Raw genomic sequence first — 15,408 nt, 5'->3', positions numbered from 1 at the left:
AATAAAGGATTTGAAACTATAAAAAGCCAGGAAAACAACCACAAAGCCAGGAAATATAAGGCCTGTCTACTGCTCTGTGAGAGAGATTAGGGTTGCTCTGTGCCTTGGCTGTGCCAAAGTGCTGAGGTACTGAGGAGACAGAGTCGTTGCTGCCGGCCCAGGGCAGAGGCCTGTTTCTGAGAGGACAAGCTATTATGGGAGGAGGCTTCGCCTCACAGCGGGCTCTCCTTGATTTCGCCTCACCTCAGGCAAGAGGGCAGCCTAGTTCTGTTCCTGAAGAAATGTCAGAGCCTGACCTGCTAGATCTTTTTTTTTTTTTTCTCTCTCTCTCTTTGGAGCTTTGAAACCTTAAATTAGTTTTGATAATTTCTGAGTAGTTCAGTGTTAACCATGGGACATAATAGGTATAATTCTGGAGAGGGGCCTGTTCCAGTTCTTAGAATCTCTTGGCCAAGAATGTCATAGAATATTAGACCCAGAGAGGGCCTTTCCCACTTTCACTGAAGTACACACACTGTGGAATACTCCCAGAAAGCCAGGCTGTTGCCTACTGTGGCTGTGACAACACAGTCTGCTGTGACCCACTTTGAGGGCTCCTGAGGTTAGTGGTGAAGAGCTGTGGTCCCCAAGTAAGTGGACAGGGGTCTGCAGGCTAGCGTTGGCCTCAGTTCTTGTAGCAGGACACTTTCGAGCTCTTTTTGGAAGACAGATAGAGACCCTTCCACAAAGGCCAGGGCTCACCTTCCTTAGCAGGGCCAGACTTGGAGGCCGATATTCTGACCTTGTTCCCAGTGGGAGATGTCTACCCGATCCTTCCTGTGACTGTCCATTTTTCAGGCTCCGTTCTCCATTGAAGTTGTCCAGACCAGAAAGAAGACTCCTCAGGTAGCTGGGCTGTCACATTGCCTGGACCTCCTCACATCTACTGGCCATGTCTCTCCCTCCCTTGTCCCCCGCAGAAAAGCAAGGGTCTTCTTGTAACTCTGATGTCTGGTATTTTCTCAAGACTGATCAAATGGTGACACAGAGGCAGAAATGCCATTTGTTGTGAGTTGACACAGATAAAAAGGCTACGGGTGGCCTCTTCGGAGTAACTGGGGAGTTGTGTGTTCTGCTGGCTTTGATAGCCAACCCCTTCTCTGGCAGGTGTTATCAAAATTAAACGTTTGCTAAGCAAATGGCCATTCTCCTGGATTCATCTTGACAATCCAGATGCTTCCTCATCTCAGTCGAAAATGGGTGTTCCACCCTCCTCCGCCATCTAATACTTCACTGGGGTCTGGCCTCAAAGGCTTCCTGCAGGTGTCTGAGCTGATGGTTTTCTATCCTTTCGTTCATTTTTTGGGTGGGGTATCTGTGAACACATTTGTGTAAGGCTGGGCCATTTGGGTGCAAGAATTCTGCTAAAGGGCCACTTCTTGGACTCCTCACTCCTACCCATGGGGGTACTCACTGACTGCAGTTTCACCGCAGTGTCAGAAGGCACATTCAGACTTCATCAATGGAAATTGATAAATGAAAGGGTGAACTTTTCATATTATAGAAAGATTGTTAACTTTTCCAAAAGGTTTCGCCACAGGGCTCCTTTAATACTGAGCTCCCCCACTGAATTTAAAGTGTTTGTTTACAGATCATTAACTACTTGACAGAGAGGATGTTTGGGTGGGGGGCACACTTAAAAGGTAAATGTTAGAAGCCCTGCCAATTTTCGGTGAGCCCAGGAGGGTGACAAAACCGGAAGTTCTGTTGTTTAGCCAATGAGATTCAGTTTACAGAAATTTTAGACCCAGCTTTCCAGGAACACTTCATGCTGATTGAGGGCAGGGACTGCCGGGCACCTGGGCCTGGCCACCCCTGTTGAAGGTGGCTAGGGAGAGGACTCAAATTTCTTTGAGTCTCAAGTTTCTTTGAGTCCCATGTGTGCCTTCCTAACAAGGGTGCAGGGCCTGGCGCTAGTCCTGTTGTTGCCACTGACCTTCTGGTACCGGTGCACAGAGACCGTTTCCTTTGACATTTAGCCTAAGTGTGTGGGACGTTTCTTCCCAGTTTTCTGCTCTTCCGTCTCATTGGCTCAGGACTCACCTGGCTTTCCTTGAAGTGCAGACGGTGCAGAGGGTGAACTTTTCTTGTGTACCCCCAGAAGGTTGAAATCCAGGCTCACTTTGTCAGCCTAGAAAACTAACACAGGGTCTTCATCAGGCCCATATCCTTGTAGGTCCCTCCCAATCCCTATAGCCCACCCCAGCCAGCTTCCGACATGGTTATAAGGGGGCTTGGACTGGCGTGGGAGGCAGAAGAAGGGGAGTCGCACTTGATCCAGCCTTCTCTTTTTAAAGAAGAGGATAGGATTTATTCAAAGTGAGAACTAGCTGGTGAGTTTCAGTTAGGACTAAAGCGCCAGGGTTCCTGGCTTTGCCCCAGCTAGAAAAGAATCCGGGGACAAGCTGTGGGGCTGTGAGGCTCCATGCCTTGATTAAAAGGCATCTCTTCTTTTTTTCATAATCCAGGCTGACCTGGCACTCATCATGTATCCTAGGCTACTCTCAAACTCACAATCCCTCTGCTTCAGTTTCCTGAGCTAGAATTACAGGCACACGTGTCCGTCTTATCCCGTCTTGGAAAACCATCTTTTAAAGTAGCCCCCAAATTCCCCCAAACAATCTGAAAAATTCATCTGATAGAGGCACATAAAACAATCCTCGAAAAGGGCTCAGAGCCAGAGGAACATCCCCCCTGCCCCCCTCGCTATGGCTTTGAAGAGAAAAAAGGGGAAATTTGGAAGGAAGGTCATGTTGATGATGGAAGAGACAAAGTAGTGTAGGAGAATCTCAACATTTCTTGCACAGTCATTTGTTGAAAATGTTTCAGCAAGTGCAAGCCCATCTTAAACTGGCACTGGTACATCTGAAATAGATTATTTAAGCCAGGGAGGCAATGTTGCAAAGAAGAACACGGCTATCAACACTTGTTTGACTTGGGAATAAAGCATAATGGATTCTGCTTTAGCAGACCACCCACCACTCATCAGGAGAAGAAAATTTGAGAATGGGGTGGGGGGTGAAGCAAAACCGGACAGATGAACGTTCAGGGAGTTTCGCAATAGTCCACATGGCTCCGTCCCTTATTTTAAGAAAATGTGGCATTTCAAAAGATGAACTTGTGAAAAAAGCTGGTCTTCGCAAAAGTCTTCAGAGGATTTATTTAGATGACCGCAGTTACTGCTGTCACCTGAATGACTGGGTGTGCATTATTCTGATTTGAATGTACCTGCCTTATAAGCCCTTTACTGTGTGAGCCTTGAAGCTTGCTTCTTGTAGGCCCCTGTACCTCCTCCTTGCCTTTACCCTTCCCTTGGCTTTTGGGGTCTACCTTGCAAGTTAATTCTTGCCTAACGCCTCTGTCTTCACCTTCCAAAGGGAAGTATAGCTATGTCTCTTTACCCAGTGGTTCTGCATCCAAGGATTCTTTCAATCTCAGATTGAGAATATTTGAAAAAAATTGCACCTATCCTGAACATGTACAGGTTTTTCTTGTCATTATTTCCCAAACAATACAGCTCTTTCCTTAAACATCTGCACTGTTTTAAAGATGATTTAAGAATATGGAATGCTGTGGATAGTATATATAAATATTATACTGTGGGGGCTGGAGAGATGGCTCAGCGGTTAAGAGCACTGACTGCTCTTACAGAGGTCCTGGGTTCAATTCCCAGCACCCACCTGGTGGCTATGAACCCTCCCTAACTCCAGTTCCAGGGAAATCCAAAGCCCTCTTCTGACCTCTGAGGCATTGCATGACACGGGTGTACTCATATACATGTAGGCAATACACTCTTACACATAACATTAAAAAAATATATTCTACTGTGATATAGGAGGCACTTGAGCAGCTGCAGATTTGGGAGCCCAGCCCCATGGATGCTGACAACCCACCGTGATTTCTTTCCCTTTGGATTTCCATAGCAGTTCTGTGCCTTTTTCATGGTGGTTCCCACACTAGAGCAGGACATCTTCTGTCCGGGCCATGTCTCTTGTGCTGGATATAGACTCTGAGGGGACGTTTGTCTGAATTTTCTTTGTATTATCCACAGAGGCCAGCCAGCCCGTTGCTTTGGGCATTGTAGGTATTTGGCAAATATTTGTTGAATGAATGCAAGAAAGAATGAATGAAGGGAATTTATCCCTGGAGCACACATTTTGCATAGTGAGGTACATGGTTAAACAAATAAAAAAAATTGTAAGACAATTTGTCTCTTTATTCAGCTGCTCTTCAAGTCTCCTCCAAAAGTCCCACCATTCTAAGGCAGAAGCTTAAAGTGTAATAAAAATTTATCTAATTCACGATCAAGTGAAAACACTTTGGGCCCAGAGCCAAAGAATATTATTGGAATGAACTTTTTTCAACACCCTAAATTTAACCAGCTGGAATTCTTTTTTTAAGTACCATCCTATTCAACCTTTTGAAATGAAGGATTTGCCTTTTAGTGGGAAATCTGCATTTCAACACAAAGATGGAACACAATGTCTCTCTGGTTTAGCTGTTCTTCAGAAAAACAAGTTCTTTTTTTTTTATTTTTGAATTATATGCTTTGCTTATGTTAAAGACACAGATTGCAGAAAATTTTGTTTAGGCCTAACAGATTGGTAGCTTGCATTTTTTGCATTTTTATAGATAAGGGGAAATGAAAGATGTCATCTCTTCCTCCTTTATTGAGATGAGGCCCAACATGAGAACTCTTAAAAGGTGACATCAGCAACCTGTTTGGATAATCACAGGTCTGAGAAGATAGAATTGGCCAAGAAATAAAAAACAAAAAGAGAATGTGAATGAATGATGTAATTCAAGTCGCTGGTGAGGAATCAAGCACTATAAAGACTGAGTTTCAATGGAGCAATAAATTCTGCAGTGTGGTATCTAGGATCGTTGTTTGCTTCTGTTTCTGCAGGATATACTTTTTAAAGAGCATCTTGATTTGGTGAAGGCTTAGCCAGTGTGAGGGGAGCAATGAAGAAGAAAATGGTCCTGTAAATGCCCATTTCTAGAACAAAAGAAATGCAACTTGACAATATCAGAGGGTTTATTAGGAATTCTGTTTGCAGTGATAAAGCTGGAATATTTTCAGTCCAGACTGATGCCACTCAGGACACAGGCATGGTTAATGTTTGTTCTAGAATACTCTTGTAAGTCAGACAGTCTCAGAAAGGAGCTGGTAGCCAATGTAAAATGCAGGGTCAAGCAATGGAGGCAGCTGACCACAAAGGACATTTAAGCACTAAATTTGCTTTTCAATTAGATAAAGAAGCTTCGAGCCTAGACTAGCTGAACTCTTGTTTGCATGGCTCAAGTCCAGCAATTCGATCCATAACTGGAATTGATTCCTTTAGGGAACTTTGCACATATTCAGGATGCATTTCAAAAATTTTCTAGAAGATTCCTTCTAGAAGAGGGGAGACCTGACTGACGATTGTGGAGTGGAAGAACTGTTCAATTGCCTTTATTTTGGCTTGTTACCAATATAGAAATCTGTCCTGGTCAAGGTGGTTTGTCATTCACTCTCCTATGGAAGACTCAAGGTGAAAGGAAGGTCAAAGCTTCTGGCCTTCCCACTTGGGAACATAATTGTCTAAATGTGCATGTTTCAGGGAAAAAAAGTATGTAAATTTTAAAGAACAGTGCACAGCTACATATTCCACAGAGAGGTATGGGATTTTTGTTTTCTGTTTTTTTTTTCTGTTTGTTTTCATTTTTGTTTTGGTTGGGGGGTTGCTGGGGATCAAACTCAGGGCCTCACGCATACAAGCCAGGTAAGTGCTCTACCTCCCTGTTATATCCTCAGCTCGTATCTCTGGTATTTTATATCTGATAAAATTTGGGCAGTGATACCTGTGCTTAGCTGTTTAGTACAGTATTGCTTGCTGATTAGCACATAATCACACTTAGTGATTAGCTGCAGAAGCAAACAGCCTGCTAACAGTCAAGAAATCTTTGAGATGTTTGTGAGGACACCAAAAATTCAATTTAATGATCTTAAGTATGAGGGGATCTGACTGGGGAGCTCTGTGTCAAGAGTTAGTACCTAGCAAATATAGAAGTGTAAAGTGCCAATGTGTAACATTAACTCAGAATTATCCCCAGTTGGTTGCTGGGTTTTTAATTTTTTTTTTTTTTCCTTTTTCATTTTTGAGACAGGGTCTTGCCATGTCACTATGTAACTTTTGCTGGCCTGAAACTCAGTGTGTAGACCAGGCTGGGATTGAACTTACAGAGATCCGTCTGCCTCTGCCTCCTGAGCACTGGGACCTGTACATTACCATGCCCAGCCCTTGTAGATTTTTATTCAGTCATAAGGAAACTTCACAACTTAATAATGCAAAAACCATTTCTGAAATGCCACATGGAATGGGTCTGAAGAGACCTTTCTGAAACAAATTTTGAAAAAAAACTTCTACCAGAGGCATTTGGAAATTTTGATTCAGAAATAGGCACATACCACTAGAGAGTTTGGAAGGGGAAGAGGAGTCCAGCTCTTCCTCTGTCCATGCAGCAGGCCACAGCTGCGTTCTCCACCACTGTAGATTATAGAGATGCACTGAGAATACCATACGCCTGGCAGAAGGTGCTTTGGGTGCTGTCTTATGCTCAGATTCTCTCAAAGAGGGGCCCAGGCCAACTCCCTGGGTAGGTTAGTGATGGGTGGATGGAGGGTAGAAACTAGAACTTCTTATGGAGTGGGGGGGACCCTTAGGAATTCCCCTGATTTTGACTTTTCTAGTTTGAAAAGAGATGGATGGTAAGGGCCCTCATGGCCCCTGGATCTCTGCCACAGAACATCATCTTTACCTCCCCTCACCTAAAATAGGACTTACTCAGTTCAACTTGGAGGACTTACTTAACACACATCATTCCCCTCGTCCCCATGCAGCTTCTGAGACAGTGTTAGATGGGGTCCAAGAATTTGCACTTCAGTAAGTTCCCCAGGGGTGTTGGTGCTAGGTCTGGGTCTGTGCTTGGGAACCATTCTCTAAGAGCACCAGCAAAGCAATAAAGAGGGCCTTGATAGATCACCACTTTCCAGCTAGCCATGGAGCCCGTGTCTCCCTGAGGAGAACGGAGAAGAGGCTAGAAAGAGGGGTCCTTAGCCAGCACAGCTCTCTTCCCTCTCTGGTGGGGAAGCCAGAGCTGTTCCTCGAGTTGACGCTCAGAAGCATTAATTGTGATACTTTACTTTGCCTAAGCTGTGATGAAATAATTGAAGGCATCATAGCAAGAAGTTAAACCCTAGGGAGGCTATTAACAATTTAGCATTTCCAGTTCATGTGGGAATGTCGATTCTCCTTAGCAAGGAGAATATTAAGGGATGGTTTTAGTGGAGGAATAGGCAGAATCAGTCGAGTTCATAATCGGCCTTGCTTGACCCTCTTCCTGGAGAAGAAATGCAAGTTGCCCCCATGCCCTCGTCTCTGTCACACTGTATCAGTGTGCTGTTTTCTAAAGTAAGTCTGCTGGCTGGGAGCAATGCCTCATTTCTCCTTAGCTGGTTCACCTACAGAGGAAGCAGAGGTGGAGGCGTGCAACCAAGTGGCTGAGGACGGCAGAGCAGATGCTGTGCTCCATTGTGAAACCAAGTCAGTGTACTGGGGCTTTCTGAAAGCCTTTCCACATAGCTAGACTGGCCTGCCCCCCTAGAGGTTAAGTCTGCCCAGTGGATCAGCCAGAAGGGAACTTCCTTTAAAAATTTAAAAAATATTTTATTTGTTGTGTGCCTAGCGGGGTGCACATGTGCCGTGGTGTGCATGTGGAGATTGGAGGCCAACTCATGGGAGTCAGTTCTCTCCTTCCACCCTATAGATTCTAGGGATCAAACTTTGGTTGTCACCCTTTACCCATTGAACCATCTTGCTGAGTGGTCAGCAGAGGGGAGGAGACAAGTGGCCCAAGAAAGAACACTGACTGGGATTTGAGGACTAATTCAGTTAGTAATTACCCACAAGGCCATGGGCAAATCTTTTAACCTCAGGGTCCCAGTTTCCCCATCTGTATAATACAGATACAGGTGTGATGATCAGTGAGGTTTCTTGTAACTCAAAACACAAAACCCCAAACTATGCTTCCAGATACCTAGATCCTTTGGTTGCTGCGACCTCACTTTGCCACATGGTCTGCTGCTCTGAGCTCAGCTTGTTGATAACACTTTAGCAGATAAGTTTATCAGACAACTAGCAGTGCCTTTGAGTGATTAAGCTGGGGTCTGCCTAACAGTTCTCCCATTTTTTGCTTGAAGTTTGAGGCACTTGAGGGTCTCTTCTCAAAGAGGCAGGGAGTTTGAAATTGGACTCCCCCCATGCAAGGGTTCAAGGACCTTGTTACTTTCGTGCCAGGGTCACAGAAATACCCCAGTTCTGTGGTTTTCTGAGAAAAGAATTTCGTGCTCTGCAACAGAACAACTTGTTGAGGTAAAAACAGGTGCAACAGTGGAGTCTCAGATTTCTTCTTGAAAACTGCAAGGACTATAGTTGATTTTTACACCAAACTCTCTAGCATAAACAACCACAGGCAGACATATTTGTTACTTGAGCCTAGTCTCCCCAAGGTTGCTGGTTCTTTGGGGGCAGGGGTTGAGGGGGCAGTGGTTATTTTGGTTTTGGTCTGAGGAGAGGTGGTGCCTCCATAGAGGGTCTCAGGCTTGGTAATGCCTCCATAACAGCCTGTTGGCAGATTGCTACTTTCTGGGTCTGCTTACCATTGTGACCAGGCTCTTCCTAGAAGGGACTCTGGTCCCAACTGCTCTGAGGTGCACTTGGCAATGTGTCTATACAAGGATAACAGTGAATTTTATGCAGGGCATCTTACATTGTTTCCAGTTGGGATTCCTTTTCATGATATGACTTTATCTGACCCCAGCTATGGTATGTATGTATATAAAGTAGGGACACCGATCAAACATTTACTTATAATAAATCATAAAGAAATTGATTTTAAACAATTATTTGGTATATGTATAATCTTACCATTTATTAAAGACTAAGGCAAATTTGCATACTAATGAGACAGATGTGCATATTAATTTTTATATAAGTAATTAAGTCTTGGATGAATACTTGATACTTCAGGACAGAGAGTATCTTAAACATTTTTCAGAGTTCATTGATATTTTGATTTTCTAATCATCAATGTTGAGAACTCACTTCACATAATTATGTAGTACAAAATGGCAGAAGTATGCCTAGGGCCATTTCAACAATTGTTGGAAATTCTGTCCTAATCCCAAGTCAAGTCATTTGGTTTTTTTTTTTTTTTTTCTTGCAACTCAAAAATCAGCAATTCAAACAGCAATTTGTTTCAAAATAAAACATTCTATCTAATACAATACAATTCAAAGATACCCTCATTTGGTACTTACATGTTGAGGAAGGACAGTAGGAAAACATTGAAAGTCTTTGTTTTCTGTAATTAAATCATTACATTTCCATAAGAGCAGACAACTTCCTACGTATAGTAAAAAAACACTGTAATTCATAGTTGTTTGGGGGTCTGTGCTGAGGAGTTTGAGGGAGGCAAGGGTTCTTGGTGTTGCCTGGGGTAATCGGCACGTGCAACACAAAGTGCACGCGTTGTATGTTCAGAGCCGAGGCTGTGGTGACGTTGTGCAATGTGAGCTACTGCTGCCAGAAACTCACTTGCTTCTGCCTCAGTTTTTGGTCTTGGTGTGTTCAGAAACCTTTAACTTGCCAAATCTTTTGTGATTCAGTTATGTGACCCCATATGGGGCTGTGACCCACATTTAGGAAACTGTGTCTTAGAGTATATCAGCAACACTTTTAAAATATGTTTTATTTATTATTTTATGCATATGAGTGCATTGCCTGTATGCATGTAAGTGTGCCTGTGTTGTGCAATGTCCACAGAGGTCAGAAGAGGATGTTGGCTTCCCCTGGAACTAGAATTCCAGATGGTTTGTTAGCTGCCATATGAGTGCTGGGAATCAAACCCGGGCCCTCTGCAAGAGCAGGCAGTGCTCTTAACTGCTGAGCCATCTCTCCAGCCCCAGCAATACTTTTAAGTGCGTTTAATGTTAAGTATGCTCTGTTTACTCAGATTATCAAACTCAGTTTTTCTCAACCCCAAACTTAGAACACATCTATCCGTCTCAAGTTCAAGATCTCCATGGTTACTTAGCTAGGGGTGGATTGGAAAAGCTAGACACTGACCATATAATCCGTATGATCCCCAGGTTTTCCAAACCAAACTTCCTTTCTTACAAGCATCTCAGTGCTAAGGTGTTGGGTGACTACGAGATTCACACTTACTGGTGAACCGTCACTTTGCCTCGGCAGGCATGCAGTAGAGAATGTGGAGAGTGTGCCCTGGTTTCTGGGTGCTGTTACTGGTTACTGGTTTTTTCCTTGTCACTTAATAGCGTGATCTTTCACCTTCAAGGGCTGTGGGGACTTAGCCAAAGTTAATTTAACCCTACAAGTCTAATCTTCAATTCTCCATTGCTTTGTATTGTGAGAATGAATGCCTACATGGGGTACCTATTGATAGGATTCTAGTGTGTGGGCCAACCAAGTTCTGAAATGCCTGAGGTTTCCCTGTTACAGCCTGGGGAGAGGGATCTGGGACGAAGAAGGCAAATGGAACTATAGTGCGCTCGCGCGCGCGCACACACATACACACACACACACACACACACACACACAAAAGGTTCACCAATTCACTCAGTTCCTATTTGCCTATTTTTTGCTTGTGCTAGTCTGTAAAGTCAATGTATGAATGTAACCAGCCTTGCAGATAAATTCCATTTTTCCAGCCTACTCGTATTATTACCAATTTTCTCCTTACTATTTATACATCTCTCTCAAAAATCAAATAACAATGAATAAGCAAATGAACATAAGAACCAGCCCCCTACTCCATACCTCAAACAAATTCCTTGTTGTCCAAAAAGACCAAAATTAACAAAACAGAAACTGTGGGAAACAAGTTACTACTGTTCTTTTGTTTTAGGCCTTGGGCCTGTAAACTATCTGCAAGGCTGTTGTAATGATGTTAATCTATTTTAATGGAAGCGAAATGTGATATCCTGTGGTTTACGATGCGCATTGTTTATGTCTGTAGTGCTTGATTTTGGGTTTCTTTCACAGATAAACTTCTGCACTGGAGGGGCCTGTCCTCCCCTCGGTCTGCACACGGAGCTCTAATCCCCACGCCCGGGATGAGTGCAGAATATGCCCCGCAGGGTATTTGTAAGTTGAACATTATTTCTTCTACAAACGTCCATGTGTATAGAGATGAGAGTTTCTGGAAATTACTCTTACTTTTTAAGTGCTGAAGGGAGTTAACTTCCCCGTAGACTGGCACTACATATGTATTATCCCATTACTTGCTTGGCACCCTCACTCCTCCTGCGCTCAGCCCTGAGAGTGACTTTGCCTCTCATTTCTCCCTGGAGACCTGGAGCTGACAGCAGTTCATCTCTGGGGGAGGGGGTTTCTTCCCAGGGTCTTGCCTGACTCCATGGCTGGTGGCTGGTTATATCTCTGTGTTCACAGCCCATCTGGTGGCTGGACATTTACTCCTGTGGCCTCACGGAGGGCTTTGAACTCATTCCAGGCATAGGTCTTTAGCAGGGGCCATTACCATAAGCCTGTGGAGTTCACAGTTACTCCAGAGATAGTCCAGTGCATGTTATTCATGCATTCACATGTGTATTTGAACATGGTATATTTATATATACACATGATACATTATATATGTGCATATAGAGATATACAATACACAGAAGTTAGGCTTAGGTTTTTTTCTAGTTTTAGAGAAAAATGCACAGCATAGTAGATAAAATGGCTTTGCTGCCATCCTTCCACACCCCTGCCTCCCACCACCTCCATAGTTGTTAGAGCCAGCTTCTACAGTGGGGACCTTCTAATGAAATTTACATTTATTTGTTTACAGAAATGTTTTCTGAAAGATGTTTTAGAAAGTGGTTCGGTTTCCTTCTCTGTAGAAGTATGTGGTACGAATCACACAAGGTTAAAATGTTTGAAGGAGGGACTGATGCCACCCCCAAACACAAAAAAGCTGGTTCAAGGAAGAAGGAAGGGCGGTATCTAATTTTTATTCTTAAGCAAATAGAAAATAACTTGCTGTGGGAAGTCAAAAGAATAGGAAAGAGAATAATAAAGAATTAGATGCAAGAGTTAAGACTGTAAAGGGAACCATTTCTTACTTGGGAGGAACACTAACCTTACCCATCTTGTGAGTGGTATCTGCAGGGCAGGACATGTACCTTGAACCCATATTCAAAGCCAGTTGTTTATTTTTATTAACTCCCAGGTATTCCCAGGTAACAGAGAGTTATTGTAGAAGTTTCACAACCCCTTGGACCCTGAGGGCTGGGTGGTGCAGGGTTAAAGCACCTCGGCTGCACCCCCTCCCCCAGCTGGGCCTAATCTTGGTTAGGTCACATACTGCAGAGTTTTAGGAGGTTGGCCTCACGGATTCGAGTCCTTACATGCACTGAGTCACTGCATATAGCAGCTGGGTGGGGAGCCCTCTTCTTTTGCTGGGGGTGCCTGGGGGCCTACACTTGACTGTGGGAACAGAGTCACTCTGGGAAGGGAGACAAGGACAGCAGAGGGTGGAGTTGAGAGGCCAAGGGCTGCCCGCCAGGGGAAGTTTTGGCCTCTGCCTTGGGCTTGGTGTTGTTGAGGACTGGAAGCTTGATTTAATGGGTGGGAAACTGGGAGCCTGCTATGGAAGCTCTGCCTCTCCCGGCTACTCACATAATACTTAATACATAGTTTGCTGGTGCTGAGGTTGACAGGATCAGTATAGAAGTAACCAGAACATGGCATACAGAAATGGGTTGTAAGTTTCCAGAAAGCTCCAGGACAAAGCCAGTGCCTACCGTATTTGGTTGAATTGACCAGCTGTCCTTGGCCTTGTGGGCCTCTGTGAAGTGGGAACAGTGACTTAGAATTGTTCCCTCCTTGCTTCTCTGTTCCTGAAGCCTGGGTTGAGGCCTGCATGGATGTTCGTCTGCAAGCCATGCTGGGCGTGTAATGTGGTTAGTCATTACCCTTGGTAATTAATTACACCCAGTAGTAATGAAAACCTACATGCTGCACCTGATAGTTTACACCAGGCTGTTCTACGCTGCTGCTATTTGAAACTTAGCATTCTTTAAAGGGGCTTGTTTTAATGCTCGTTTTACAGATAGGTATCCTAAGGCTCAGAGAACTGTCATGATTGGCCCAGAGTGACAGGCTAAGAAACAACAATCAGGGTTCTGGCCCCAGACCTCCTTGTGTTTCCAAATCTTGAGGCCTCAGTCATGTGATTTTTTTTTTTTTCCCACATTTGTGACAATTAGAAAGGGAGACTTCTTTCTCATGAAAGGAAATAAAATAGAAGTTAGTAGGTAGGTGGGTTCACAGCTGCGTTTAACCCTTTCAGTGCCTCAAGTTCTTGTGCTTGGGGGCCAGGGCTTAGTTTATTGCTTTAAATCAAAACAATCCTGGTGAATGCCCAATGAGGCTCTCAAATTGAGAAGTTGATTTTCATCAGAGTAAATGAGGAATATTATTATATTTTACACGCCAATAAATCAATGTAGCCCTAATTTTGCCACGCAGGAAATCAATTCTAGTCTTTCTAAACCATCAAAGATGTTATGAACAAAGTAATTTCACAAATTACGGCAAGTAACACATTTACTGATGACTGCAGTTTAGGAATTTAGAATCTGTGAGCACTGTAATATAATGTGGTGCACTGGCAGGAGCCAAGTGAAACACAGATTATGTGGTGAAATTGTAATGCATCATTTGCTATTAGTGGACTGGTAATAATTACCAGTTTCAGAGCAGCTCTTTCCATGTAATCTTTAGTCTCAATCGGAGCAGCCTTCTCATTGACATTATGATTACACTAGCTGCCCTTGTGATCTAGAATATCTAGTTGATGGGCATACTAAAATGTGCTAGTGAAAACTCTATGTTGTATGCTCATTATAAGATAAAATGCCATTTTCTCTGACCTGATGCATGAGAGGGGAAGGATAGCACCATGGTGTTAACATACTATAGCATAATCACATAACTGGCTCTGAAAAATTTTTTGGGGGGAAGCTTAGGGCAGCAGAATAAAATGGACTTATCTTAAGCCTCTTGGGAAGTAGGCAGGTGAGATTCTTGATGTAACACAGAAAGCCTCAGATTTTGGCTTTTATCAGGGCGCCATCATGGCACATTCAAAACCAGCATCACTAATCAGGGGTCCTGCCCTGGGCTTCTAGAAATCATAAGGGTCAAGGCCAGGCATGCTGGTGCGCGCCTTTAATCCCCAGCACTAGGGAGGAAGAGGCAGGCAGATCTCTGAGATTGAGGCTAGCCTAGTCTACATAGCAAGTTCTAGGTCAGCTGGGGCTACAGGGAGACCTTTCTCAAACCCACCCTTCTGCCACCTGCTTAAAAAAGGACAGACTATAAGGATCAAATATGATTTTGAGGCATTTGGAGAGACAGTGTTAGGGGATTGCCTCAGCTGACAATTAGTTACCTAATTCTGATCAGGCAAAGTATATGACGATGACCCAGAGTCCTAGGGAGGCAAAGGAGAAAGCCTTGGAGGGTCACAGTAGTTGGAACCAGATCGGGTTTTGGGTTTTTTTTTTCCTCTTTTCCTGCTTATTTGGGACCCAAGTCATCAAGTCATTGTTCAACAACAAAAAATTTATGAAATACTCTCAGTGAAGCTTTTTATTTCCCTTTGAAGAAAAGAGGCAAACAAAAATAGGCAGATAATGTGAACCTAACGTCAGCATTTTCTTTCAAAATCTTTCTGCCTTTTTTCCTCCTTCCACATTAGACAAATGCTTGAAACCTAATTTTGGTATCTTACCATCTAATCTTGTTAAAGAGATTTCCCCAGGAGTGGGCTATATTGAGAGAGATTATAAATGCATTGTAAAGTAAATTACAAGGTCAGGGCAGGAGTCCATTGTTTAGACAAGTGTTTGAGCGAGGCTGGCTCGTTTTGGAATATGAGTGTTTGGGACTCCTGAGAAGACCTTGGCAGCTTTTCTTTCTGACTTGCTAAATGGAGGAATCATATAATTGATGAATTCCTCATGCCCGCTCTTTAGCTCCCTGGTGAATTTTGTCCCTTTGAAAAAGTTACTTACAAATGCTAGCCCTGGGTTTAAGGAAATCTTCTAGCATCTCTTAAAAGAGGGAGAAAGTTTATTTCCCAGTTATATTTTAAGCCTTGTCTTTTTTTGGCATCCCTGGGACATTATCTTTCTCACCCTTGTCCCTAGGTCCTGTCCCTTGTGCCCTTTTTTAAAGAATACAATTGGCTGGTAAGCTGTTGGTTAGTTACTCCATATGCCCCATATATACATATATA

At 43.5% G+C, this 15,408-nt stretch overlaps 1 protein-coding gene across 8 annotated transcripts in view; it reads left to right on the top strand.

Annotated features, from left to right (window-relative positions):
• Bcl11a (BAF chromatin remodeling complex subunit BCL11A) overlaps nt 1-15,408 on the top strand; it is a 96,660-nt gene that overhangs the window by 69,418 nt on the left and 11,834 nt on the right. For all 8 annotated transcript variants that reach the window (XM_008842792.1, XM_008842798.1, XM_008842797.2 and 5 more), the window contains one exon: nt 11,145-11,246. In XM_008842792.1, the coding sequence (XP_008841014.1) occupies nt 11,145-11,246 (102 nt within the window). The remainder of the gene's footprint in view (nt 1-11,144; nt 11,247-15,408) is intronic.

This window comes from Nannospalax galili, unplaced genomic scaffold, assembly GCF_000622305.1.
Source record: "Nannospalax galili isolate Female #2095 unplaced genomic scaffold, S.galili_v1.0 scaffold20, whole genome shotgun sequence".
Classification (NCBI taxonomy): Eukaryota; Metazoa; Chordata; class Mammalia; order Rodentia; family Spalacidae; genus Nannospalax; species Nannospalax galili.
Note: the sequence above shows the minus strand (reverse complement) of the source record. Positions and strands in the feature narration are given on the sequence as shown.